At 39.1% G+C, this 25,282-nt stretch overlaps 1 protein-coding gene and 1 long non-coding RNA gene across 2 annotated transcripts in view; both read left to right on the forward strand.

Moving 5' to 3' along the window:
• Nucleotides 1–11,327, forward strand: part of LOC101859739 (ubiquitin carboxyl-terminal hydrolase 24) — a gene marked incomplete in the record, with an annotated part of 85,583 nt that extends 74,256 nt beyond the window's left edge. Inside the window, 7 exon segments of the mRNA XM_035972697.1 lie at nt 583–701; nt 2,743–2,859; nt 3,448–3,513; nt 5,117–5,207; nt 7,007–7,161; nt 9,575–9,664; nt 10,855–11,327. Of these exon segments, the coding sequence (XP_035828590.1) occupies nt 583–701; nt 2,743–2,859; nt 3,448–3,513; nt 5,117–5,207; nt 7,007–7,161; nt 9,575–9,664; nt 10,855–11,250 (1,034 nt within the window).
• Nucleotides 11,328–11,387: 60 nt separating this feature from the next.
• LOC118478663 lies at nt 11,388–20,240 on the forward strand. Its single transcript, XR_004859212.1, has 2 exons — nt 11,388–16,943; nt 16,977–20,240. It is a non-coding gene; the product is annotated as an uncharacterized LOC118478663 (long non-coding RNA).
• The last annotated feature ends 5,042 nt before the right edge of the window (nt 20,241–25,282 follow it).

The following is a 25,282-nucleotide window of genomic DNA, read 5'->3' on the forward strand; positions in this document are numbered from 1 at the left end:
CTCTCTCTCTCTCTCTAATAATAATAATAATAAATGACATTTATATAGCGCTCAACCCCGAATAAAGTACACAGGCTCTGTTTCCAAGCATTCTCAAGCTATGGGAAGCACCAAACTTTGGTGGCTGTTTTCTCGTTAATTTTACCTCTGAAACCAGGCGACCCCCACCTCCTTCCTTCGCAAATGCAACGACTTCTGTTTAAAATAGATGGGTATTTCTTTCATCAAAAACAAGACAAATGAACAAGCTTTATGTTGATACCAATGACTCCATATGCTAAAAAACTGTTGAGCGCCTGATTTCAGCGCGTCACGACACATTTGGTAATCAAACCGTAACAAAGTAGTCCTACTGAACACTTTGGGTTCACTTGGCGCAATAATGCGACAGTGAAAAAGATCCGTTCCGGTCACTTGGTGCAGTTCTGTGCCAGGCTCGAGAAGTCCATTGCCGCCAATCTCCTGGCTGGGTGACCAAATGGGTTATTTTGTACTGCTGGGTGTGTGTGACTGCAAAGTGGTAAAAATTGGGGCTGGTTGGGTATGCACATTCACTCACACTAGGAATCTTCTTTCCTCCAGCTTGTGGAGAGTTCCCTCAGAGGAAACCGGTCACAGTTTTGCCCAGTATCTTCCTGAAAATGTCTCCTGAGATGAGCTCCTACGTCTTTGGGGAAGAATCTCAGAGATACATCAAAGAGGTGAGGTTTTCTTTATTCCTGGATTTTAAATATCATGGGCTGAGAGCTAGAGATGACAGCATCTAAATTCCTTGTTTTGTGTTTATTGGATTTTTACTGTTAAGTGCAAGTGGGAAACACTTGGATATATATATGTTACCAGGAATTATGGAATGTCACTCGAATACCCCAGTTTTCTTTCTTTTTTTTGTTGACATTTTGACCAATTTTTCTTCTTCAAATGATTGTAATTGTGTCGATGTGCTTCTCTTTACCCAATCAAACAACAGAGAAATGACTCACTGTGATCATGTGCTTTTGTGTCTGTATTGCATACTTTTTCTGTTTGTTGTTTTTGTCTGTCTGTCTGTCTTACTTTTTCTCCTACATATTTATGACCATTATTGGAGCAATGTCTTACTTTTTCTCCTACATACTTATGACCATTATTGGAGCAATGTCTTACTTTTTCTCCTACATACTTATGACCATTATTGGAGCAATGTCTTACTTTTTCTCCTACATACTTATGACCATTATTGGAGCAATGTCTTACTTTTTCTCCTACATACTTATGACCATTATTGGAGCAATGTCTTACTTTTTCTCCTACATACTTACGACCATTATTGGAGCAATGTCTTACTTTTTCTCCTACATACTTATGACCATTATTGGAGCAATGTCTTACTTTTTCTCCTACATACTTATGACCATTATTGGAGCAATGTCTTACTTTTTCTCCTACATACTTATAACCATTATTGGAGCAATGTCTTACTTTTTCTCCTACATACTTATGACCATTATTGGAGCAATGTCTTACTTTTTCTCCTACATACTTATGACCATTATTGGAGCAGTGTCTTACTTTTTCTCCTACATACTTATGACCATTATTCATCCTTTCTTATCAAACATCTATTTTCCTTATCTCTCTTTTTCCCTGCATGTTACTCTCTGGTAATAATACTTCTAATCTTCGGCATTTATTTGATTGTGGGTGGTTGGTGGGTGTGTTACTCTCTGGTAATAATACTTCTATTCTTTGGCATTTATTTGACCGTGGGTGGTTGGCGGGTGCTCTGGTGTGGTTTGCTTCTTCTTTGTTGTTACTTGAACATAAAACAAGTGGGTGGTTGGCAGGTGCTGTGGTGTGGTTTGCTTCTTCTTTCCTATCAAACATCTATCATCCTTTTCTCCCCTTCTTCTTTTTTATGTTTGTTACTCTCTTGTAACACCTCTAATCTTCTGGCGCTCATATGACCTTATGCAGTTTCGAGCGCCGTAAAACCTCTACTAAAACTAAACATAAACCAATGGTTAACTCTAACCTTCTGTCTGCCTGCGCCTACAACAAGGATTAGCCAAACCTGTTTCTCTCCGGGTGGTGATCCTTTCCTCAGCGATGGGGCCATGATGCGTTGGAATCTCACACGTTACACTGAAATAAACCGAGGCTCTAACTGGCCTTTTCTCCACTTGAACTCTCAGCAGGCCTCCTCTGCCTTGCTACAGCTCTCCCCTCTAAAGTCTAACCTGTGGTAACCCAGACTGCTTTTATACACTTGCAAACAATACAACTGAACTGAGACTCACACTTTACTCACTCTCACACTTTCAGCCAAACAGTACAATAGGCGAGGCCTAACCCCCTGCCACAACCAAAAACAACCAAATAGACCACATTCTTTCCTATCAGACTTCTGTGGTCCTTATCTCCCCTCCTTCTGTTTTGTGTATGTAACTCTCTTGTAACGCATAATCTATTCTTCGGCACTTATATGACTTTATTGCGTCGCAAGTGCCGTAAAACTCTCACTAAAATTCAATTTATTTGACCTGTTTGTTTTGCAAGTGCTGTTGTTGTTGTTGTTGTTATCGATCCAGCAACAGCTGGGCTCTCGCCCTTCTGTCCAATGCCATGTAGTGATAAGTGCAGGTTTGCTGCAGTTGCTGTAATGTTCCATAGAGTGTGTTGTCAATGTTAGGTCTCGGAGGGAGAAGGGTATTGCAAGTGCTGTAAAACAATGACTAAAACTGGGACTGTGTACTGTTTCAGGTGGTGATGGCGGTGCGGGAGCTGGCCGGGGGCAACCTGCTGTCTCTATTTGACATGTTGCTCTACTGTAGCTTCTGTAACGAGAAGTTCACCGAAACGCTGCTCAAGCAAATAATGGTAGTGTGGGTGTGTTTGTGTGTGTGTTTGTGTGTAGCTATGTGTGTGTGTGTAGCTGTGTGTGTGTGGGGGGGGGGGCTGTTTTTAAACAATTTGTGTGTGGGGGGGGGGGGGGAGCTGTGTGTGCATGTGTGTGACTCGATGTGTGTGTGTGTGCGTGCATGGGTGCGTTTATGCATTCGTGCGTGTGCCATTAGGGGAATGGATGTCTCGTTCCCACTTAATATTTTATCTTTGTGGATCTATTTATGAGTTGTTGTTTTTTCTGTTCTTTATTTATTGGAAGTTTATGTGGATATGAGAGTCAGTAAATACTGTGACAGCTCTATGAAGAGTAGTTTACCCTATAACTTATTCTTTAGAGCACTGTGACAGGTCTATGAAGAGTAGCTTACCCTTGAGCTTATTCTTTAGAGCACTGTGACAGCTCTATGAAGAGTAGCTTACCCTATAGCTTATTCTTTAGAGCACTTTAGATTTTTTTCAAACTATAGTCCTGTGAACTACTTTTATCCTTAAAATTGTTCATGAAGTTCAGTGAAATAAATGTGGACAGTCGTTGATAACCTTTCTTCTTCTTTTTTACAGTGGCAGTACTCCACGGTGCCTTCCAATGAGCTCAAGCCCATCTTCTCTTTGCTGACTCAGATACTGGTGAGTGGGAGGGAGCAGAGTTGTTTGCAGAGAAAAGAGAGAGAATGTTGAAAGATATAGATTGGAAATAATTTGAAATATGTGAGGCAGCGTGGTGGAATCAGGCTCTCGTCAATTTTGTGGCATATTGAGTTATTGGTATCATATTAAAGCTTGTTCATTTGTCTTGCTTTCAATGAAAAATTTACCCATCCATCTTCAATAGAAGTGGAGATATTTTGGATTGAAGGAGGTGGGGGTCACCTGATTTAAGAGGTAACATTAGCGAGAAAATGGCCGCCAAAACTCAGTAAATTCCAAAGCTGGAGAGTCCATGGAAATTGTAAATTTATATTTTTGTGCCTTTAATCAACGTTTTCGGTGAAATCCTCAAAGGAATGTGTTTGTAAATGGACATAAAAGGTGTTGAGCCAAAAAACGAAAATGTGATAAAAATTGCTTAGCAGGGAGAAAACTGTAGTTTTCTTCGATTTCTTTATTTTGACGAGAGCCTGATTCCACCACGCTGCCTCACATATGTATTGTGCCCCCATCAACACACTTTCACTTTCAGGTATTTGGAGGGTGTTACGGGTAGTCCTACTTCTTCTTTCTCCTTCTGTTTTTTGTTTCCTATGTCTTCTTTTTTCTTTCTTGTGCTAAACAGCTGCTATTGGGTCATTGTACTTCTCTTTACTGAAACAAACAACCGATGTGATATATATAGATCGTCGAGGAGGAGGGCTGTTTGACCTTGTCTGGTGGAGCCAACCTGAGTTGAGAAGAATTCAGCATCCCATCAGGACAGGGGTACTTGGTAAAATAAATTTGTGCACATGAGATTGAATTCGTGTCTTATGAGTGAGTGCTGGTTGAAAGAATTTGGTGCTGTGGCCAATCATTTTTTTTTCGTTTTTGTAAAGAATTGTGCCCTAAAAAAGTGTAGAGTGAGAGCTGGTGGAAGTATTTTTATGCTGTGATCTATTTTGTTTTCTTGTAGAAATATAGATGTATTCTGAAAAAGTGTGGAGTGTATGCGTGGTTGAAAAAGTTTAGTGCTGTGGTTTATTCTTCTTTTTAAAAAAATGAACTCAGAAAGAGTATGGAGCATGTGGTGTTTGGAAGAATTAAATGCTGTGATATTTTTCATTTTAAGAAACTATTAATATGTATAAAGTGTGGAGTGCCAGCTGATTGAAGGGGTTTGGAGCTGTGGTTTATTCTGTGTTTTTAAAACAGAAACTAGCATTAAAAGGTGGAGTGCAAACCTGTTGAAGAAGGTGGTTGGTAGGTGCTCTGGTGTGGTTTGCTTCTTCTCTCCGATCAAACATTTATAATCTTTATCTCTCCTCCTTCTTTTTTGTGTTTGTTACTCTCTTGTAACACCTCTAATCTTCTGGCACTCATATGACCTTATGCAGTTGCGAGTGCCGTAAAACTCTTACTAAAACAAAACTTATATGGCCTTATTGTGTCGCAATGGCCATACAACTCTTTTGATTTAAAACTAAACTAAAGTACGCGTTGATAGATTTTTTGTGCCATCGTCTATTCTTTGAAAAATAAAATTGGCTCTTTGAAAAGTTGAGTAGAGGTATGATCTGTTGTTGTGACTTGTCCCCAGACGTTGGAGGATCCGCTACAGACAACCCGGCTTCAGCTGGTCATTGATGGCTTCAAGGGAGACGACGGGAGGAAATACGAGGGACTGCAGAGTGAGTGAACCTTTTGGCCCACTGGGGGAGGGGGAGGTCTGGGGGGTCTTTTCGTCCGTTTTCATTAAGCCGGCAGTGTTTCTAATTGTCGTTTATGTCTTTCTTTGTGTTCTTTTTTCTTAGTGGTGATTCTAATTATTATCTTTGTCTTTGTGTGTGTTTATTCCAGCAGTGATTCTAATCATTATCTGTATGTCTTTGTTGTAGTGTTCCAGCAGTGATTCTAATCATTATAAATCTGTATGTCTTTGTTGTATTGTTCCAGCAGTGATTCCGATCATCATTGATGTCTCTGTGTGTGTTTGTTCTGGCTGGGAGTTTAATCGTCATTGATATTTTTGTGTGTTTGTTTCTACGCTGATTCTAATTATAAACTATGTCTCTGAATGTGTTTGTTTCAGCGGTCAATCTTATCCTCGTGTATGTTGTCCCTTTGTGTGCGCGTGTTCAGGCACTGATGTTAATTGTCCTGTAAGTCACTCCTTGTACTTGTTTCAGCGCTGATTCTGATCACCACCTGTGTCTGTGTGTGTGTTTGTTCCAGCAGTAACTCTACTCATCAGTGATGTCTGTGTGTGTGTTTGTTCCAGCAGTAACTCTACTCATCAGTGATGTCTGTGTGTGTGTTTGTTCCAGCAGTAACTCTACTCATCAGTGATGTCTGTGTGTGTGTTTGTTCCAGCAGTAACTCTACTCATCAGTGATGTCTGTGTGTGTGTTTGTTCCAGCAGTAACTCTACTCATCAGTGATGTCTGTGTGTGTGTTTGTTCCAGCAGTAACTCTACTCATCAGTGATGTCTGTGTGTGTGTTTGTTCCAGCAGTAACTCTACTCATCAGTGATGTCTGTGTGTGTGTTTGTTCCAGCAGTAACTCTACTCATCAGTGATGTCTGTGTGTGTGTTTGTTCCAGCAGTAACTCTACTCATCAGTGATGTCTGTGTGTGTGTTTGTTCCAGCAGTAACTCTACTCATCAGTGATGTCTGTGTGTGTGTTTGTTCCAGCAGTAAATCTAATCATCAGTGATGTCTGTGTGTCTGTTTGTTCCAGCAGTAAATCTAATCATCAGTGATGTCTGTGTGTGTGTTTGTTCCAGCACTGATTCTGATCACCACCTGTGTCTGTGTGTGTGTTTGTTCCAGCAATAAATGTAATCATCAGTGATGTCTGTGTGTGTGTTTGTTCCAGCAGTAAATCTAATCATCAGTGATGTCTGTGTGTGGTTGTTCCAGCAGTAAATCTAATCATCAGTGATGTCTGTATGTGTGTTTGTTCCAGTAGTAAATCTAATCATCAGTGATGTCTGTGTGTGTGTTTGTTCCAGCAGTAAATCTAATCATCAGTGATGTCTGTGTGTGTGTTTGTTCCAGCAGTAAATGTAATCATCAGTGATGTCTGTGTGTGTGTTTGTTCCAGCAGTAAATCTAATCATCAGTGATGTCTCTGTATGTGTTTGTTCCAGCAGTAATTCTAAGTCATAAATGGTCACTTTTAAGGACAAGCGGGCTAACCCAGATTTCGGGGGTTTCCAGAAATCTTGACTTGCACCAAAAGTGGGCATTGCCCTACATATAGGAGAAGTTTGGTTTCATTAGGGTGTTTTGTTTGGTTATAGAGAAAACTCTCCTTGTTTTTTAAAGATACAGAACAAGGGTCCAAAAACTTTACCTGTGATTTTCTCAGAACAGCGTTTTTCGGGATAGTCCCCTTGTGCTTAAAAGTGACCAAATATCTCGGTGTGTATGGGTACAGGTTGTCATTTTAATCGTCACCTATGTCTTTGCGTCTGTTTGTTCCAGCGGTCATTCGTCACAACCACGTGTCGGACAGTCGCAGATCCTACCAGTGCATCAAGTTCCTGGTGTCCCTCATGAACAAGTCGGCCGGGGCCAAGGACTTTTTGCTCAACACGCCCAGCAAGTGGCAGTGGGCCGTCGACTGGCTCACTAAAAAAGTAGGCTATCTCCATCAGTTCATGATGTCATATAATGTGCTGATAGAATATTTTTTGAGAAATCTAGGGATATTTCTTACCTCCGTGTACATATCTCTCATGTATTAATCTACAAAGATTACTACATCAGGTCATGATTCAATGAAATAAAATGTCACAACTTTTTGAGTGAAATCTTTCCATATCCCTTCCTTCAAGTACATGTCCTTTCCACAGTATACTATACAATATTATCTTTAACGTGTTATTTCCATACTTTTTCTAAATCATCATCATCCGGTGCCTTGCCGACTGGCATGGGCGATCATGGTCCTCCACTTCACTCTGTCTTTCGTTGCAGCAATGGTGTCTGTTGTTCTTGCTGCTCCTAGCCACGTTGTCATCTTGTCCAGTATCTTTTCCCTCTGTCTGCCTCTGCCTCAGTTGTACTCTTACAATCACTAAAACTCCCAGCCATGTTGCCTTCGCCTCTCTTTCCACCAGACCTGCCTGATGTTGCAATATTCTCCAATGCTTCTTTCCACATTTCTTTCTTCTAAATACGTGCTTTTATTTAACTCCACGGACCAAAACGCACATCTGAGCTTACTCTACTTATACTAGAGCTGGGTGAAGAGTCGATTCCGGAACCAATTCCCGCGATTAATACTAAGGAAGTTAAATTCCGTCTCCTTTTTACGAGACCAACGGTTGCCAGTTATTTTTATTATTAAAATCTTCTTTTTGAAAAAGAATTTATTTTTGAAAACAAAAAAGAAGTTGATGCTTCGTAGTGTTCCTCAATCAAGGTTCTCCTAAAGCCTGAAGACGTTCGGCACCAATCAGGTAACCACAGGGAAAAAAATCACATAATTAGAATGTAAGTAATTGGGTTCGGAGTCGATTCCTACGATTCCTAGCTTTCAAAATCGGGAACCTAGCCGCCCAGCACTAACCTATACCCCTCTAGGCGCCGTACGCCCGCCTCAGTGTGTAGTGGTGCTGATCAAGCAGTTTATCTAAGGAAGCTCAAGTGCTCAGGCCTGTGGGCTCAGAGGATGTGGGATCAAAGGTTTAAGATGAAAAATGTTGCATAACTGATCACACCGAAACTGGAAAGGAATGTTCACATTCCTCTTGTGACTTTTGTAGCCCTAGCATGTGGGTGGTTGGCGGGTGCTCTGGTGTAGTTTTGCTCCTTCTTTCCTATCAAGCATCTATCGTGCTTATCTCCCCACCTTCTTCTTGCTTGTATTTCTTACTCTCTTGTAACACCTTAAATCTGCGGCACTTATAGGAACTTATGTTGTTGCAAGTGCTGTAAAACACTTACTAAAAAAAAAAGTTCTGGCATGCCAGGATGTTATTTTATGTCAGCATGACTTACTTGTCCTTACCTGTCTACTGTGTTGGGGTCACTGCAGTCGGAACATGTCCATCTCTGCTCCCCCCCCCCTCTTCAGGATCCATCCCAGAGTCTGTCTGCTTATAGTTTCCATCATAATCTGGTTGGAGATCCGTCGGACTGGTCCACACAGGTGGCTGTGTTTCCCTTCTCCTCTTTGGATCCCCTTCTCCTTCAGTCTCCCTAGAGTGTGGGAACTGCTATCCGCCCTATTCTTCCTCAAATTTTCCCTTACAGCGGTTAGGACGGTTGGTGGGTCCCGTGTCAAATTCCCTCCCTCTTTTGCTTCTCCAGCCAGCTTGTCTGCTCTCTCGTTGCCGGTTACCCCCGCGTGACCCGGGCAGAAGATCCAGGCCACTCTTTCCAGGCTGCTCTCCCTGATCGTAGCCTTCCAGTCCACATACAGCATCCCTTTCTGTACCTTCTGTAGGGTGCTCATTGAGTCAGTAATGATTACTGCTCAGCATGAGTTGTAGAATAAGGGGGGCTGAGGATGCTCATGCCTTTTGACTTGTAGGGTTTTGTAAACTACCTCTCACAAATATTTTTGTAGGGGGGATTTTTCAATCTACCTGTCAGGGCTCTTTTCACATATCTTGTTTTAGTCTCTTCAAACCAGCAGCATTCATTTGATAAGTCGTTGTGCTTGTTTTTGTGGTCAGACTGAGGGGCTCATCATCACCATCATCATCATCATGTGCCAGTTCTGCGACAGACGTCGGCGATCATGGTTCTCCATTACTTCCTTTGCTCGGATGCTCTTAAAAAAGCTATATCACCCTGATCTTTCCCCATCAACCACCATTCTGTCTAGGTTCTCCAAGTATATTGCTCTGGGCCTACCCCTGCCTCGTTTGCCTTCAACTGTGTCAGTGAGAGCTAGCTGTTCACAACCTTTATGTCTATTCAGGTGTCCCAAAAACTGCATTTGTTACTTGATTGTGGCTCATGTGGGGGTAACTTTGTGCTGAGCGAGATATGTTGTTATTGTTCTGCTGTCCCCTGACCCAGCTTGTGCGTGCTCCACAGATGAATGAGTACTTCTGGAGTAGCACGACGACCAGTATGTCCAACGAAGACTCGAACCGCAAGTCCTTCCAGAGGACGCAGAGTGCTCAGGTGGGTTGTTTGTTTGCTGTTTGTATAAGTGTGTGTGTTTATGTGTGTTCGTGTGTGTGTGTCTGTGTGTGTGTGTCTGTGTGTGTATGTTGTGTGTTTGTGTGCATGTGTGAGCAGAGTGCTTAGGTGTGTATTTGTGTGTGTGTGTGTGTGTGTGTGTGTGTGTGTGCGCGCGTGTGTGTTTGTGTTGTTGTTGTTGCATTTCTATGTGTGTGAGTGAGAGAGAATGTATGTGCCTGCGAATATGTTTGCATATATATATGACGATGAAAATTTGGGAGATTCCTGAAAAATTGGGGAGAGTTGGCAGGTGTGTAGTCTCGACAAAGTCAGCTGATACGGATGCGCGGCGCTTGGCTTCTTCATTCATATGAAAAGATGGCGTCAAAACGTTTGGCGATGAGTTTTAAGTCTGACTCTGGACCAAGTAAAGCAAAGAAACTGAAAAGGCGGCAAGCTTTTCTTGACAAATACAAGGTGTCCCTGATAATTACTCAATGTCCCTGCTTTTGAGCAAGGCTGTCCCTGATAGCCACAGAGAGGGGTGGGCAGCTATGTATATGTGAGACAGCGTGGAGGAATCAGGCTCTCGTCAAAATAATGAAATCGAAGAAAACAGCAGCATTCTCACTGCTTAGCAATTTTTATCAAATTTTTGTTATCTGGCTCAACACCTTTTATGTCCATGTGCAAACACAGCTAGAAGTTATCATTTTTACTGTGTTTTACCAATCAGAGTTGTTTACATTTCAGACCATTCATGCTCGAAAAGGGGTCAAAATCTAAACATAGTTGCGAATGAAGAACGTTGGAGCAAAGATTTTTTATTTTCCACTAGTGGCCATGGTTCTAAAAATAATCTCACAGCTACACACTAGCAAGGTCCACATTCCTTTATCTCGTCATCCAAGCTCACAACAAACCACACACACACCTTTAAAATAAATCAAAATAAAATATTTATAGTCGATTATAGTTGTTTATTTTTATCTTAAATGAAACAAAAGACATCAAACTTTCAATATATCCAAAAAACAAAAAATTCATGGAAACTCACTTTTTTGCCTTTCATGCCTCGTAGCTTATAATAGCACAGTGCGTCTTACGACTGATATTGAACGGGGCAGACAGATATGTCTGTTTCTCTATGTAAACAGAAGAATCTTACCTTGTTTTTTTTTCTCTCTCAGTACACGCTGCAAGAAGCCACAGCCCTTCTCACTGAGCGGGAAAGCCACGAGTTTAACAACAACAGCAGCAGCAGCAACGGCAACAGCAATGGCGGCGGCACCAGCACTGAGCCAGGCCCCGCGGGCAGCAGCGTGGCCCTCGCCACAGCCGACTACGACAACGATGTCAACATGCAGGTGGCACCCAGCGTGACCCAGCCCGCCGGGGTGAACGCTGGTGGCACCACGGGACTGACCACTGTGACAACGTCTGCCGTCAGTAGCCAGCCGGTGACCACCACCACCTCTGTCACTATCACTGTCAGCTCCACGGGAGAGGGACAGCCTAAGGTGCCCGCCCAGCAGCAGCAAGGCTTGCCGGGGGGAGGAGGGCAGCCGGACCCAGACATGAGTTAATGCTTCCCGGGGGTAGACCACCAGCATAGCTCTCATGAAGTACCCGAACAAGACAGAGACTGGCTTGTGTTCAAAAAGAGAAAACAGTATCTTTATAAAAAAAAGATATGTGTGATGACATGGTGGAATCAGGCGCTTGTCAATTTTTGGGCTTGTGGAGTTATTGGTTTCAGCTTAAAGCTTTTATTTTTGTCTTGCATTTGATGAAACCCCTTGCCCTACTTCCGTCTATCTTGGTTGAATAGAAGTCGAGATATTTCTGATGGAAAAAGGTGGGGGTCACCTAGTTTCAGAGTTAAAATTATCGAGAAAATGACCACCAAAGTTTTGATAACTTCTATTGCTTGAAAGTTCTTTGGAAATGAAATAATTTTTGTGCCTTTAATCAATGTTTTTCAGTAAACCCACAAAGAAATATGTTTTTGAATAAACTTAAAAGGTTTTAAGCCAAAAAACACCAACAATTTTTAATGGCCAAACCAGCAGAAATAGGCCATTTCTTCGATTTCATTATTTTGACGAAGGCTTGATTTCACCACGTTGCCTCACATATATAGCTGGGAATTTTGACTTGCGATGGTGATCATATATATTCGCTTTTATAAAATGCCGGAGCATGATTGTGTAATTATGGACATTTGTAAACCTGATTGAGAAATGCCTCATTGCTGTGCCCTTTTGAGCTGGGAGGGACTGGTCTTGCACGTTCCCTCCTCAGTCATCGCCCTTCGTGGTGCTTGCAGCACTTGATGTTGCTTGACTGGTCCTGTTTGTTGCACTGATTGGGCACGCCCACTTTTGTTGGTTCACTGGGAAAAAGAAATCATAAGGGTAGGAGCTTTCAGTATTGGCTTAGATGGAGCTTAAAATTTGTGTGCCACTTTTCATAAGATTTCCAGAATCTTTGAGTCTGTGTTTTTAACTCTTATGAGAGGTTTCTTCTAACCTGTGGTCCAATGACCTTAGAGTAAGTTGGAAGATTTGCTCTTTACTGGAGATTCTGACAGACGACCAAATGCTCTGCCTTCCATGATTGGTTTTGTGTCTTGTAGAGGACATATGTAGTAAATTAAAGAAGTCCAAACAATTTTCCATGTCTTATAGAACTGACAGCCCGATCTTGGTGACTTTGGACCCGCCAAGAACCTAGAGTTAAGTCGGATTTGACATGTTTTTTGTGTGGGTTTTTTTTGCCTTTCAAAAGACGCAGATTAGTTTAAGTGAGGCAAGGAAGCATTACGTCACCAGACCTCTCTAACATATACAGTGAAACAATCATTAAACTGGACAAATGTCCAGGCTGCAGAAAACCCGATTTTTGAATAACTACTGTGGGGCCGTACATAGGATTGACTGTAAAGGACACAGAAGATCCACACTGGTTTTGATGTATGCTTTGCAAGTATTGATCATTTTTTGCCCTGGCCATATATAACAGTATACATTTATATATATGTAAATTCATTATAGGCGCGTTTGTTTCCCGAGTTTTAAAATGTTTTTTTTTTCTTTTTTGGTGGCAAAAGTCGGTTTTCTACATGATTGTAATCTGCTGGAGTCTTGTGTAGCTCCTATTTTAAAACATGTTGTTTAGAGTTTGGTTCAAAATTGTGAGAAATTCTTTTACTTTTGGATCAAGGGAAAGTCAGGTCTGTGAGTTGAGTAAGACAGGCCGGTATTGGAAAAGTCTACAGTAGCAAAAGGGTAATGTTACCTCTAAAAGATACGCTCCTCAAGGAGTGGCCGCCCCTGGTGTGGGTCTCATCGCAGGGGGCGAGTGGTAAAGCAGTTTGTGTGATTGGAGAAAAAAATGTAAGTCTTAGGATGAGTATGTAAATTGATGTCTTGATTTATGCCTCGTGGACGGGTTCTCGACGTCCTTCTGTTGCTGGATTGTGTGAGCATCAGTTGTCCGAGGTTTTCCTGTGGTCACTTTGTTAAGGATTAGTTCATGGGAAAATTTCGTCCTTGTTTTGTCTTATGATTCAGACAACAAGTTACAGCTTTTTTTTGCGTGTGTGAACATTCATCGGTGTATGCAATTTAGAAGTACCATCTTTTTACTATAAGAGGCTGTTACTGTTGCAAGCCTCAATGTTATGTTTTAATTTGCTGTATCCTTTTTTATTCCAGATTGATTTTCTTTCAAAATACAAAAATATCCTGGAACTGTGTTTCAACTAAAGTGTGTTTGTGTTGTTGAGAAAACATTAATTTGAGTTGTGTAATTTGTGCAGTTTTTGACCTTGCGCCCACTCAAGTCAAAGGTCAAAGGAAGAGTGTCGAGTATTTTGGCACCAAACCTGCGTGGGGTGGACGGGGAATGAACCATTAGATTCGATCTTTATGTCAACTTTTTCCTGAACCGCTGTACTTAGACGTAAGCTTCTCATAGTGGAGACATGTTAGTGGGAAGTTGTTTGGAAGAACAACTTTGTTTTTGCTGCACTACAATTTTCTGCTTGTTATTTACAACCTCCCAGCCCCACCTCTGATTGTTATAAACTGCTGTGATGTCCATTAGATTTTTGCATTTGTTCTGCCAAATCATTTTGTCGTAGTGTACAGCTTCTGTGGTTTTTATGTTTTTGTTTCTAACAGGCTTTACGCGGATATTAACTAGCTGTATATATATATTGTGCTGCAAAAGACTTGAATCGCTTGTTTCTGTCCAGAGGAACTTAATTCTGTATGTTTGTCGGGTCTGCCATCCTGTAGTCATTAGTATTTTGTATTAAATACTTTTTTGTACATAGCTAGGTCTATGTGCTGTAGACAATGTATCTGCAACTTCTGTTATAATAGAACAGTTAATTCTAGCGTTGCTGTTGCTTGGTTGTATTAGTTTATATATGCGATGGCCTATGTAGTTGTATGGAAGTCAAAGTGAGTCAAAGTATGTTTGTATGTTGTTTGTTTGTTGAAATTCACTCTGACCAGAAATTTCATGAGAATGTGAAGGTGAAATCAGAGATTTGGATACAACTTTTATGATCAGACCTCAGGTTTTTTTGTTGAAAGTGAAAACAGAAAAAAAATTCTTTGATTTTTTTTTTTTGGGTGGACTCAAATTTTTGCTTTCACTATAATTGTTTGAGCATGTTGGTCATTTTGCTTTTTTTTCTTATAGTTAAAAGTCGTTTGCTTCTTTCTGGTTGTTTGGGTTTTCTGTTTGTGTTTTCTGATGCTTTCATTTGACAATGATTGGCTGGGTTTCTTTTCTTATTTTCTTTCACCTTCCTCTTTCATTCAGTTCTTTGATAGAGTCAGGTGTTTTTCTGTTGAAAGGTGAAGTGTGTGACTGAGTGTGTGGCTGATTGTGACCTTTGTGGTGAGCCTGCTATCAGAGACGTCTCATGGAGAATGGGATCGAATGATTCTTGCATAATAATAATTATGATGTTACGGTTTTCAAGGGTTGTAGATTTACATACTCTGCATGTGTTTGTAAGTCTGTTGTTGGTGTGCATCTTCCCATATTGTATGCTTTGTACGTGGGACAGTTACGTGTGCTGTTGAAGTAGGGGTCTGGTTTTGCTGTGTGATCAATAATGACCAGTAGAAAAGGGGAAAATAGTGAAAAAAACCAACCTTAAAAGTATGTCTATTTAACTCTATGTGAAATGATTACAATTTTGCAATTTTATATTGTTTCAAAACTGTAGAATTCTACCTGTTTAGAACTTTGAGAGATTTTGGATCAGCGCATTATGTGCAAGCTGGCATGGTGACATTTGGTGAGCTTTTTACCTGCAATTTTGTTCAATATTCCTCCAAGATCCCCCAACCTACACTTTAACCGGTCGTGTCTTCTTCAAATGTCCACATTGTCATGATGGGATGGTCTGAGGCTCCGCTGGTAACATGCAACAGGAAAAATGTGTGACCATGAGCAAATATAGTCATTTGAAATGTTGGAGAAAAAAAAATGACCCCTGATTCGAATTGCTAAGGGAATATTTTTTAGTTTGGATTGTGTGTCAGGGAGTTTTCATTGGAGTCACTGCCTCTTGAATAACTCTTCAATCACCAGTGCCGTTCTAGCGTAGTAAAAGTGACAAGTTGTGTGTCTCATCTGTTTGAAAGTCCCATCCGCTCAGAGCCAGTTTGTTGAGGATTTTGTTGTGTGTGCATCCTCTGAGTAGGCGAGGAAAGATTGCTTCGGTTCATGTGTGATAGCTGCTTGACTGGCATTTTCATGAGATTTGAGGATTTTGCTACTTTACACATGTTCCTTTAGTCATAATCTGCTTCTGTCATCACTCCTCCTATGTTGAAAGTGATTTAGTCCATAACCAAAATTTCATGTGAATAATCTTCAGTCAGGTGGAACAGATAATGTAGGAGAGGATCATAGAGCATTTTGCAGAGTTTGCTGACTCATTCAGTATTGTTGAAAGTGAAAGGGATTGATTGGAGCTGAGAAATGTTGACCAATATACCAATCTGGTATAACCAATATACCAATCTGGTATAACCAATATACCAATCTGGTATAACCAATATACCAATCCGGTATATATGTTGGTAAGATTGTGTGGTATGCCAAGCTATCTAGAGTAGACACAAGCCGTTTGTTGTCATTCGTAGTCAGTTTTGTGACTGAATTCTGATATTTTGATTGTGCTAACGCTACTGTGCAGACTTCACTCAGTTCTTCTGTGTCTAATGGGCTGGACAGAAAGCTATGTAGTTATTCATCAACCGAGCCAATGTTCATGTATAACTAAAGGATAATTGTAAGACATGTGCTCAATGAAGAAGCTTGGTTGACTTTAGTTGCGACTTGTATGGCCGTCATGAATAAAGGAGAGGTTTATGTAACGGACCAGTTTCAAAGTGATGATATAATCTCCCTTTGTAAAGCTGATTTTTTAAAATTCTACAATTGTTAGTTCGAGTTACTTTGAAATAAGAAATTAATTAATCAAGTTTATGTCATGTATTGTTTGCTGCGAAGGTTGCTTGTTTTTTGTTGGAAATGTTGATCAAGAAAATGTGCCATTTTGCAAGTTGAGTTGTTTTGTGCTGTGGTTACTTTGCTCAGTCTTTCTTTTACCTCCCTTGATTCCGTTACGATGGAATTCCTTAGATATAGAAGCTAGATACGTGGGCGAGCCAAAATGAAGATAATCTTCACACGAGTCAGGAAATTTGGAAATATTTCTAGGAACTTTAGAGTGCTTCCATTCGAGAGACGCAATCATTGCAGTATTTTTTTAAATTTGTAAAATGAGAAATTTTTCATTTGGCAGCCTTAGTTATTATATGTTTTCCAGTAATAAGGTTTTGTGACTTTGTAGTGGGTATGTGAGATTGCTTTGAAATGCCAAACAAATTGTAGCAAGTGTGTATACTTTGATGTGTCTGTTCATGTGAGTCTGTCTGTAGGTTGTAATTGGTAAAGCAGTGACTGTCTTCTTTTCTCACAATATCCATTCAATGGAAAGTTTTGCCAGTGTTTTGCAGAGCTTTCTTAAACGCAGGAATGCCCCCAGTGTGTTTTTTTAACAGTACACATTGGAGATATATTTTCACCAGTTGGTCCTTCAACGAAGGCTTGGAGTTTGAACATTGTCTTTATAAACACTGAGGTTTATTTGAACATTGTCTTTATAAACACTGAGGTTTATTTGAACATTGTCTTTATAAACACTGAGGTTTATTTGAACATTGTCTTTATAAACACTGAGGTTTATTTGAACATTGTCTTTATAAACACTGAGGTTTATATCATATGCACTGTTTGCAGTGAAAGAATGACTGTGCATTGCATGCTTTTGAAGGTGAACCTTTTGCCATTATCTGTTTATTATAGTATCTATACATTTCTTGAACATTTTCTGTTACTGTGGGTTGTTGTTTGTTTGGAGCATTGGAAATTAAGTGTTTCTTTGTGTGTGTACGTTTGTGTGTGTGTGTGGGAGTGACGGTGTGAAATAAAGAGAGAAAGACCATGAGAGAGAGAGAACATGTGTGTGTGTGTGTATGTAAAATGAAGTGAAAGTGTGTGTGAATGTATGTGTATGTGTGTGAGCGCGCGGGCATGTGAATGTGTTTGAGTGCATGTGTATGGAGAGAGAGAGAGAGATTTATGCTTCATTGTTTTCACTTTGGCTTGTCATCAGCGTGGCTGTGTGATCAGTAAGTGTCGTTTAGTTAATCTTCAACTCAGCAATGATGCATGCTGGGAACGTGTGTAATTTTTAGATAAATCGTGATGTGAGTGACCTTTTTGCAGAGCTTTGTAAGTTCATCCACAAGGTCCCCCCTCCTCCGTGAAAATACCGCCTGTGACTAGCATTACTTCCCTTTCAACTACAGCAGGAGAGTAATTTTTGCCGTCTGTCCTTTGAGATGAGTATGATATTGAATTTTTATCAAGTCGACCAAAGTGGAAATAAATGTAGAGACTCCTTTAATAACAGTTTTTGTATTAATTTATAGAGGTCTCAGTACGTTTTTCTCAGCTGCTGATGAGATGTCTTATTTACCTTTCTTTTTCCTTTTTGTTGTAAGCTTTGTTTTTTTCTACTATGATAATATAGTTTTGGAAGAGGCTCTTGATTATTTGTCTTTTTTTTTAAGAGACTTGATTATTTGTCTTTTTTTGGAAGAGACTCTTTATTATTAGTCTTAGATCAAAATGATTGATTGCTTTGGTGTTTTATGACTCTGGATTTTTTGGTGTTGATGTTTTGTGTTTTGCATGTGTGCCTCTTTGTCCGTGTCCCGAGGGTGTGTATTCACAGTTCTAGCATAGCAGCATTGCTGAAATGTTGAAGAGCACAACATGATGTAGTCCTACCCTGAGTGCAGAATCTGTGAGAACAACGGTGGTGTCATCATTTTTCTGTTTGTGCGGCGAGTATGAGAATGGAGATTGTGACAGGCGAGGTCGTTGTTCATATTGGTCTCAGGTCTCAACCACCCCTTGGATAACAATGCAGTGAAGAAAACGGCAGCATTTTGTGCGTTTGCTAGTCTAAGCAGTATTTTGAAAAGATAAATCCAACGTCCCAAATGTGTACAGTTACTTGACATCTGTCCTCGGCTGACAAAATCTTGAGAACATTTGGACAATTTGGTACTAGATAGAATATTTTGATTTGTTTTTATATTCAGTAGATGAGTTGATTGCAGCCTATCAAATGATTCATGTTTTTAGTTTTGTGTTCGTGTGCTTCGATATGATTAGAGCTATGAAGGGCTTTTGTATTCAAAAAAGAAAAGACAGTTAAAATTGATTGATTTTTGGGGGTATTTTTTAAATTCCAGATTTGTTAGATGTTGTTGAAGGAAAAACTGAATCAAAGCTGTTTGAAATTGTGGTTAACAGCATGTTTTTGGAAAGCGCTTGAAAACTAACACTAAAAGATCCTGCTCATCATTTTCTGTGGAATATAGAGGTTGAAATCTTGGGAATTTCTGTAAGTTACAGGAAGCTATTTTGTCCCAAAGCTCTTCATATTTGTATTTGATATCTTATGCATGTATAATGTCTGATTTTTATCTTGCTTTTGTGGGAATATTTCACAATCTGATAATCTTTTTTTGTTTTTGGAGTGAACGACTGACAGGTCAGAACTTTCCACATACTATGCGATGTACTCCTTTGCAAGTCTACTATTGTGTAAATACAGCTATGTACCTATTGTACATAACAAGCTTTGTACATGAATCACTTATAATCGGTTTTTAAAAATTAAAGTCAAAGTCTCGTGTCCACTTCTGTTCCTCTTTCTGGTCAGACTGCATGCTTTCCTTGGACCGGATTGGTGAGTACGTGGCCACACAGCTGTGCGGACTGCCCTGCTCCCAACTCTGTGTGGCCTCCAATGAAATCTCTCTTCTTATTATTGTGATTGGTTCTAATGTAATGTACTAGCTAGGCTTTTACAGAAAAGTTTGGGGCTGGGGGGAGTGGTTGCTTCTTAATTTTCAGAATGTCAAGAGTTGTTAAAAAGTAGCTCTGAAATGGGTCAGGATTACCAGGGTGGGTGAGTGAGAATGTCTTTCAACTTTCATTCTCATCATGGTTAATTGCAATGTTGTCCGCGTCAAAACTAAAAAAAAAATGTCTTGGGTTTTAACAAGAATTTTCAAAGGCTGTTTTTTTTTGGTCCAGCAGAGAGTCCAGCATCATCCTCTCCACATTTTTGATACACAGTGCAGTCAAAATTGCTTCATTCAGCTTAGCTGTAACATCAGCTGTTTGTCTCTGTCAATTTTTACTGGACAACAGAAAGTCAGTGAGTTGCATCAGAACATTAATGGAATGACAGAAGATTTTGCTGGACTTTCGAGATTGCTACGAGGACAGAAATAATTAAACGTACTGGTCTTCTACGCAAAAATGCTCTATGTAGGATGAGAGTAAAAGCCTGGCTCCTTTTGTGTAGCTATTATCTTCTTAGCCTGTATGAAGGGCTTTGTTAGAAAATTTTCTATGAAATAGCTGAAGATTCAGCGGAATTATCTTGAGAATTGCATGAATGTCAAGTTAGAAAGAAGATTCAAGGTTTTGTGTGCCGGCTTCGTGTGACTTTTTAGGGAGTTTTCATCAGACAAAGATATTGCTCTTGTATTGTCTTTGCAGTGATAACCAGTAAAGGCAACAGTATGCTGGATGTTTTCTCAAATGCTTCAATTGTACTTGATTTAAGGAATAATGCTTACCACTTCTCTAATATTTGAAATACATGCGACTATAGCAAAAACGTGTAACCTTGGTTTGTTTTTCTGTCCTCATCTGGCTATCTTTCCATTCTGTTGCAAGTCCTGTGAGATTTCACATCTATGCAGATTGGTCAATCTTGTTTTTGTTTTTTTTGGTTTTTGTTTTTGTATTAATCATATGATAAAAATCACCAGTCCAGTCATGATTATGATTAAAAACCACAGTGTCCATGGGTTCACCTCTCGTCTCCTACAGTTTTTAGCACTTGTGGAATGAATGGACATAATGGAATAAACATTATGATGCAGGATAATGAGTCTTACTTATTTGGAGTCACACTACGGGCCTGGTACATGATTAGATTATTTGCTTTACCTTTTCAGCACATGGAAATAATAGAAAACGGAAGTGCAGCCCTCATTGTTTGGTCCAATAAGATAGCTGAATGATTTCAAACGACCATCTGTTGGTTCATGCATATATTAGACCTTAAAATACTAGAGCTGTTGAAAACAGTTTTTGAGCTGTCGATCCTGTGATTCAAAACAGTTTCTTGTACATGTAGTATGTAGGGTCTATCTCCTGTTGGGTATGTTAGTGTATTTGACTTGATCTTTTAGTGTATAATTTAGAAGTTTAAAAAGAATTGTTTCATTAGCGAACTAAGTGATTGGGATTTATTATAGTGAGGTAAAAAATGCAAGGTGCAACTTATTGCCAATATAATCTCTTTTAAAAACTATTGAACGTAGATTCTCCAACTTTATATTTTTTCAAACTCCTGCACACTGCGTTCTAGAAAAGTCCTTAATAAATACTGAGAAATCCCAGTGAGTGGTTTCTACACATTTCTAAAACTAAAAGTTTACCATTTGGGAAATGACGCTTTTAAAAACAAGTCTGTCATTTTTTTCTAATCGCAATGTTATGCTTATTGAACGTCATGTTCAGGGAACCTTTAGTGCAAAAAATGTGTTCACTATAAAATTAATTTCTTGTAAGAAGTTTTGCCACTAAAAAGTGTCATTGGCGAGCTGTGACGTAGGCCATATATATATATATATATATATGTGTGTGAGAAGTGGGAAGTGCTTTGAACAATCCCATTTTTTGCGTGATGGAGATTTACAGTATTCTATATAATATGAAGAAAAGTTATTTAATCGAGCCTCAGTTGTTGAGGAAAAATGTGATTAAGTTAAGACAAACTGATACAAAGTGATATCCAGAGTATGTGTGACATTGATTCGCCCGTTAAAGAGATATTTTGAGGGTAAGTTGCTCCATGAATTTTTGACCGCACTATAGAAATAGAAAGAAATTATATAATGAAGTGAAAATAAGACAACGCCGAAGATATTGGTCCGGCCATGTGTCCATTGGAATGGAGGAGAAATCAACCAGCCGTTTTTCATCCGTGTCTCGGGAAGCTGGTAGTTGAAAAGGAGCACCGTTTTTTTCCTAAGAAATCGGTGAAAATTCCGTTTGGCTGTGTCCAGGGTTGGTGATTTTTTTGATTTTTTAAATAAAAATTTTAAAAAATCGATTTTTTAAATTTAAATCAAGATTTTTAAAATTTAAATTGGATTTTTTTGATAAAAAAAAAATGTTGACACAGTTTGGGATTTTTGGTTGCTACATGTATGTTCTTTTAGTGCAAAATGCATTGTCTTTATTTTAACTAATGATTAATTTAAGCAACCGCAAAAGAAAGCCGTAATCTGCTAATATAAATATATCAGTGAATTATGGCTACAGAGAAAAAATGAAGAAAATGTCAGTCTAAAAGGAAGGGGGGGGGGGGGGTAATTATGCATAGATAAACTTGCATTTTATTACAGTCTGTGTGTGTGTGTGTGCGCTTGTGTTTGTCTAAAAAGAAAAAGAAAATGTTAATTTCAATAATGAAAAAAAAAGTAAATTCTGTATTATTTTACAGTGACAGGGGGGAAAGCAGACTTTTAAGCATGATTATATTAGTCTACTAAACCTTATAACTGTTTTATAAAACCAAGGAAAGGAATTCTAAATGTTTAAAGATGTAAATACAGAACACATTTTTTAAAAGTGATTTAAATCACTGAGTTTTGTTTTTAAATCAACCCAACCCTGATTTCAATTATGAAAAAAAAGTCAATTGAATACTGTATTATTTTACAGTGACAGGGGGGAAAGCAGACTTTTAAGCACGATTATATTTTATTATTAGTCTACTAAACCTTATATCTGTTTAATAAAACCAAGGAAAGGAATTCTGAATGTTCAAATATGTAAAAACTGAATACATTTTTTTAAAAGTGATTTAAATCACTGATTTTTATTTTAAAAATCAAGTTGATTAAAATATAAAAACAATCAACTGATTTAAATCAACCCAGCTCTGATTTCAATTATGGAAAAAAAAGTAAATTGAAAACTATTATATTACAGTGAAAGGAGGGAAAGCAGACTTTTAAACATGATTATATTAGTCTGCAAACCTTATTCTGTTTTATGAAACCAAGGAAAGGAATTCTGAATGTTGAAATATGTAAAAACTGAATAAAAATAAATTTTTGAAAAAATTAAAAAAATCAGGTTGATTTAAATTTAAAAAATCAACTGATTTAAATCAACCCAACCCTGGCTGTGTCCATGGAAATGACACGACATGTCCTGACAGAAGATGTGAGGGTTGCAATGCTACTTGCTGCATTTTAGCTGGGCAGTGTGGTGGCTGAAGTGTCTTTGACTTTGAGCCATTCCCAAAGGAGGGACATCAACTTAATTAACATATATGCACAGTAGAATTGTAAATGGGCTTATTCATCAATGTCATGCTCATACTGTGCCGGAACAAGGGGGAACTGCTGCTTCTTCTTTCCTCATCCTTACTATCGTCATTTTTCCTCTATTTCTTTTGTATGTTTATCACTCTTTTGTGAATGGCTATTTCTGGGGTGTCTTGATTGTCGAAGCAGACTTTGTGCTGTTGAGGCTACAGAGGTGAGCATAGTAAGCTTGAAGAATCCGCGTTTGGACTTCTCTGTTGACATCCACCCCTTGGCGCTCATATGACCTTATGCCAGGGTTGGTGATTTTTTCTATTTTTTAAATAAAAATTTTAAAAAATCGATTTTTTAAAGTTAAATCAGATTTTTTAAATTTAAATCGGATTTTAATTTTTTTTTAAATTTTTTTTTTAAAATGTTGACACAGTTTGGGATTTTTGGTGGCTAAAAGTATGTTCTTTTAGTGCAAACTGCATTGCCTTTATTTTAACTAATGATTAATTTAAGCAACTGCAAAAGAAAGCGTTAATCTGCTGTATCAGTGAATTATGGCTACAGACAAAAAATGAAGAAAATGTCAGTCTAAAAGGAAAGGGGGGGGGGGGGGTAATTATGCATAGATAAACTTGCATTTTATTACAGTGTGTGTGTGAGCACGCGCTTGTGTTTGTCTAAAAAGAAAAAGAAAATGCTAATTAGCCTAATTTCAATTATGAAAAAAAAGTAAATTGAATACTGTATTATTTTACAGTGACAGAGGGGAAGCAGACTTTTAAGCATGATTATATTAGTCTTCTAAACCTTATATCTGTTTTATAAAACCAAGGAAAGGAATTCTGAATGTTTAAATATGTAAAAACTGAATACATTTTTTCAAAAGTGATTTAAACCATGGATTTTTATTTTAAAAATCAAGTTGATTAAAATTTTTAAAATCAACTGATTTAAATCAACCCAGCTCTGATTTTAATTTATGGAAAAAAAAGTAAATTGAATACTGTATTATTTCACAAAAAGCAGACTTTAAAGCATGATTATATTAGTCTGCTAAACCGTATATCTGTTTTATGAAACCAAGGAAAGGAATTCTGAACGTTGAAATATATGTAAAAACTGAATAAAAATACATTTTTTAAAAAGTGATTTAAATCACTGATTTTTATTTTTTAAAATCAAGTTGATTTAAATTTTAAAAATCAACTGATTTAAATCGACCTGATTTAAATCAACCCAACCCTGCCTTATGCAGTTGCCAGCGCTGTAAAACTTTACTAATACAACGTGTGGTGACTCATCAGCCATAGGCCCAGCAGGAGCTGCCCCCCCCCCCAAAATCAAATTTTAGCAAGTTCGGATTAAAGATCTAATGTCATGTTCATAATCAGGGCCTTGAAATGAGCAAAGTCTACGAGTAAACCATTTGCTAAATGCCCGTTAAGCACAAACTATCTCTTCAACACGTCACTGGAGCTACAAAAGAAACAGAAATAAACACTCTCCAAAGGTGTATTTTGTCTTTACATGCAGTGAATATAAAGCTTTGTAACTTATTGAGATAAACTTGTGTAAAAATCAGCATTTTTAACTGTAGCCAGCTGTGTGAAGGCCTACCTTGTGTGATATTTTGCTACTCGGTACTCAGCTCTTGGCGTTTGAAGAGACCAGAGGAGGAGAAACGACTTGAGGAGGTCTTCAAGTACAGGTGTGTTGATGACAAAACAGACCACAAGCACAGCAATAAAGTCTACATGTATTTTGCAAAGGCTTGGGCAGACGTTACTAAGGAGACACACTGCGGCAGTAAGTGGCTACATACTACATTATTAGCAGTGGCCTTCTTTTTTGTCTTTGTAAAGTGTTTTACGGCGCTCGCAACTGCATACGATCATATGAGCGCGCGGGACACACCTAGTATTTTCAGTTGGTAGGAAATTTTTAATTTTGCCCAGGTGGCGGCTGAAGCCTACTCTTATCGATTTTAGACCACCAAGGGATCTTTAACGTGCGCAACTTGCACACGGGCCCTCCGAGATTTTTCGCGCTTGTCCGAGAAGGCTAGGTGTAGATCTTTCCTACCAGAAGATCAGGGGTGTGGCAGAAAGACAGCAGTAAGGAGGAGCCAAGGAGTAGCAGTAGAAAGGCTGTAGAAAGAGTCGGGAGCCCAGAGGAGGGGGCAAAGGAGGTGAGGGGGTGGGGGCAGAAAGTGGAAATGAAAGCAGACAACAGAACATTGCTAGAGAGCAGGAAAGGAGGTGAAAGGAGACAATTTTAGAGAAGAAAATTTTTCGGTCGCTACCCGGATGCGAACCCGGGACCTTTTGAATGAGAGGCCAACACCTTAATCTCTAGGCCACGAGACCCCCCTCCCCCCCCCCCCCCCCCCCGTAGCCTTCAAAGAACCCCCCCCCCCCCCAAAACCCCCATAATTACAATCCCACCCAGATACTTATCTTACAGAAAATAATGCTCTTATCAACACAACCTGAACAACCCATTATAAAGTTATTTATTCCTTCTTACATTGGGATAGTTGCGTGCACGCGCGTGTGTGTATGTCTATAATGAACAAAGTTAAATCTTT

This window comes from Aplysia californica, unplaced genomic scaffold, assembly GCF_000002075.1.
Source record: "Aplysia californica isolate F4 #8 unplaced genomic scaffold, AplCal3.0 scaffold00799, whole genome shotgun sequence".
Lineage (NCBI taxonomy): Eukaryota > Metazoa > Mollusca > Gastropoda > Aplysiida > Aplysiidae > Aplysia > Aplysia californica.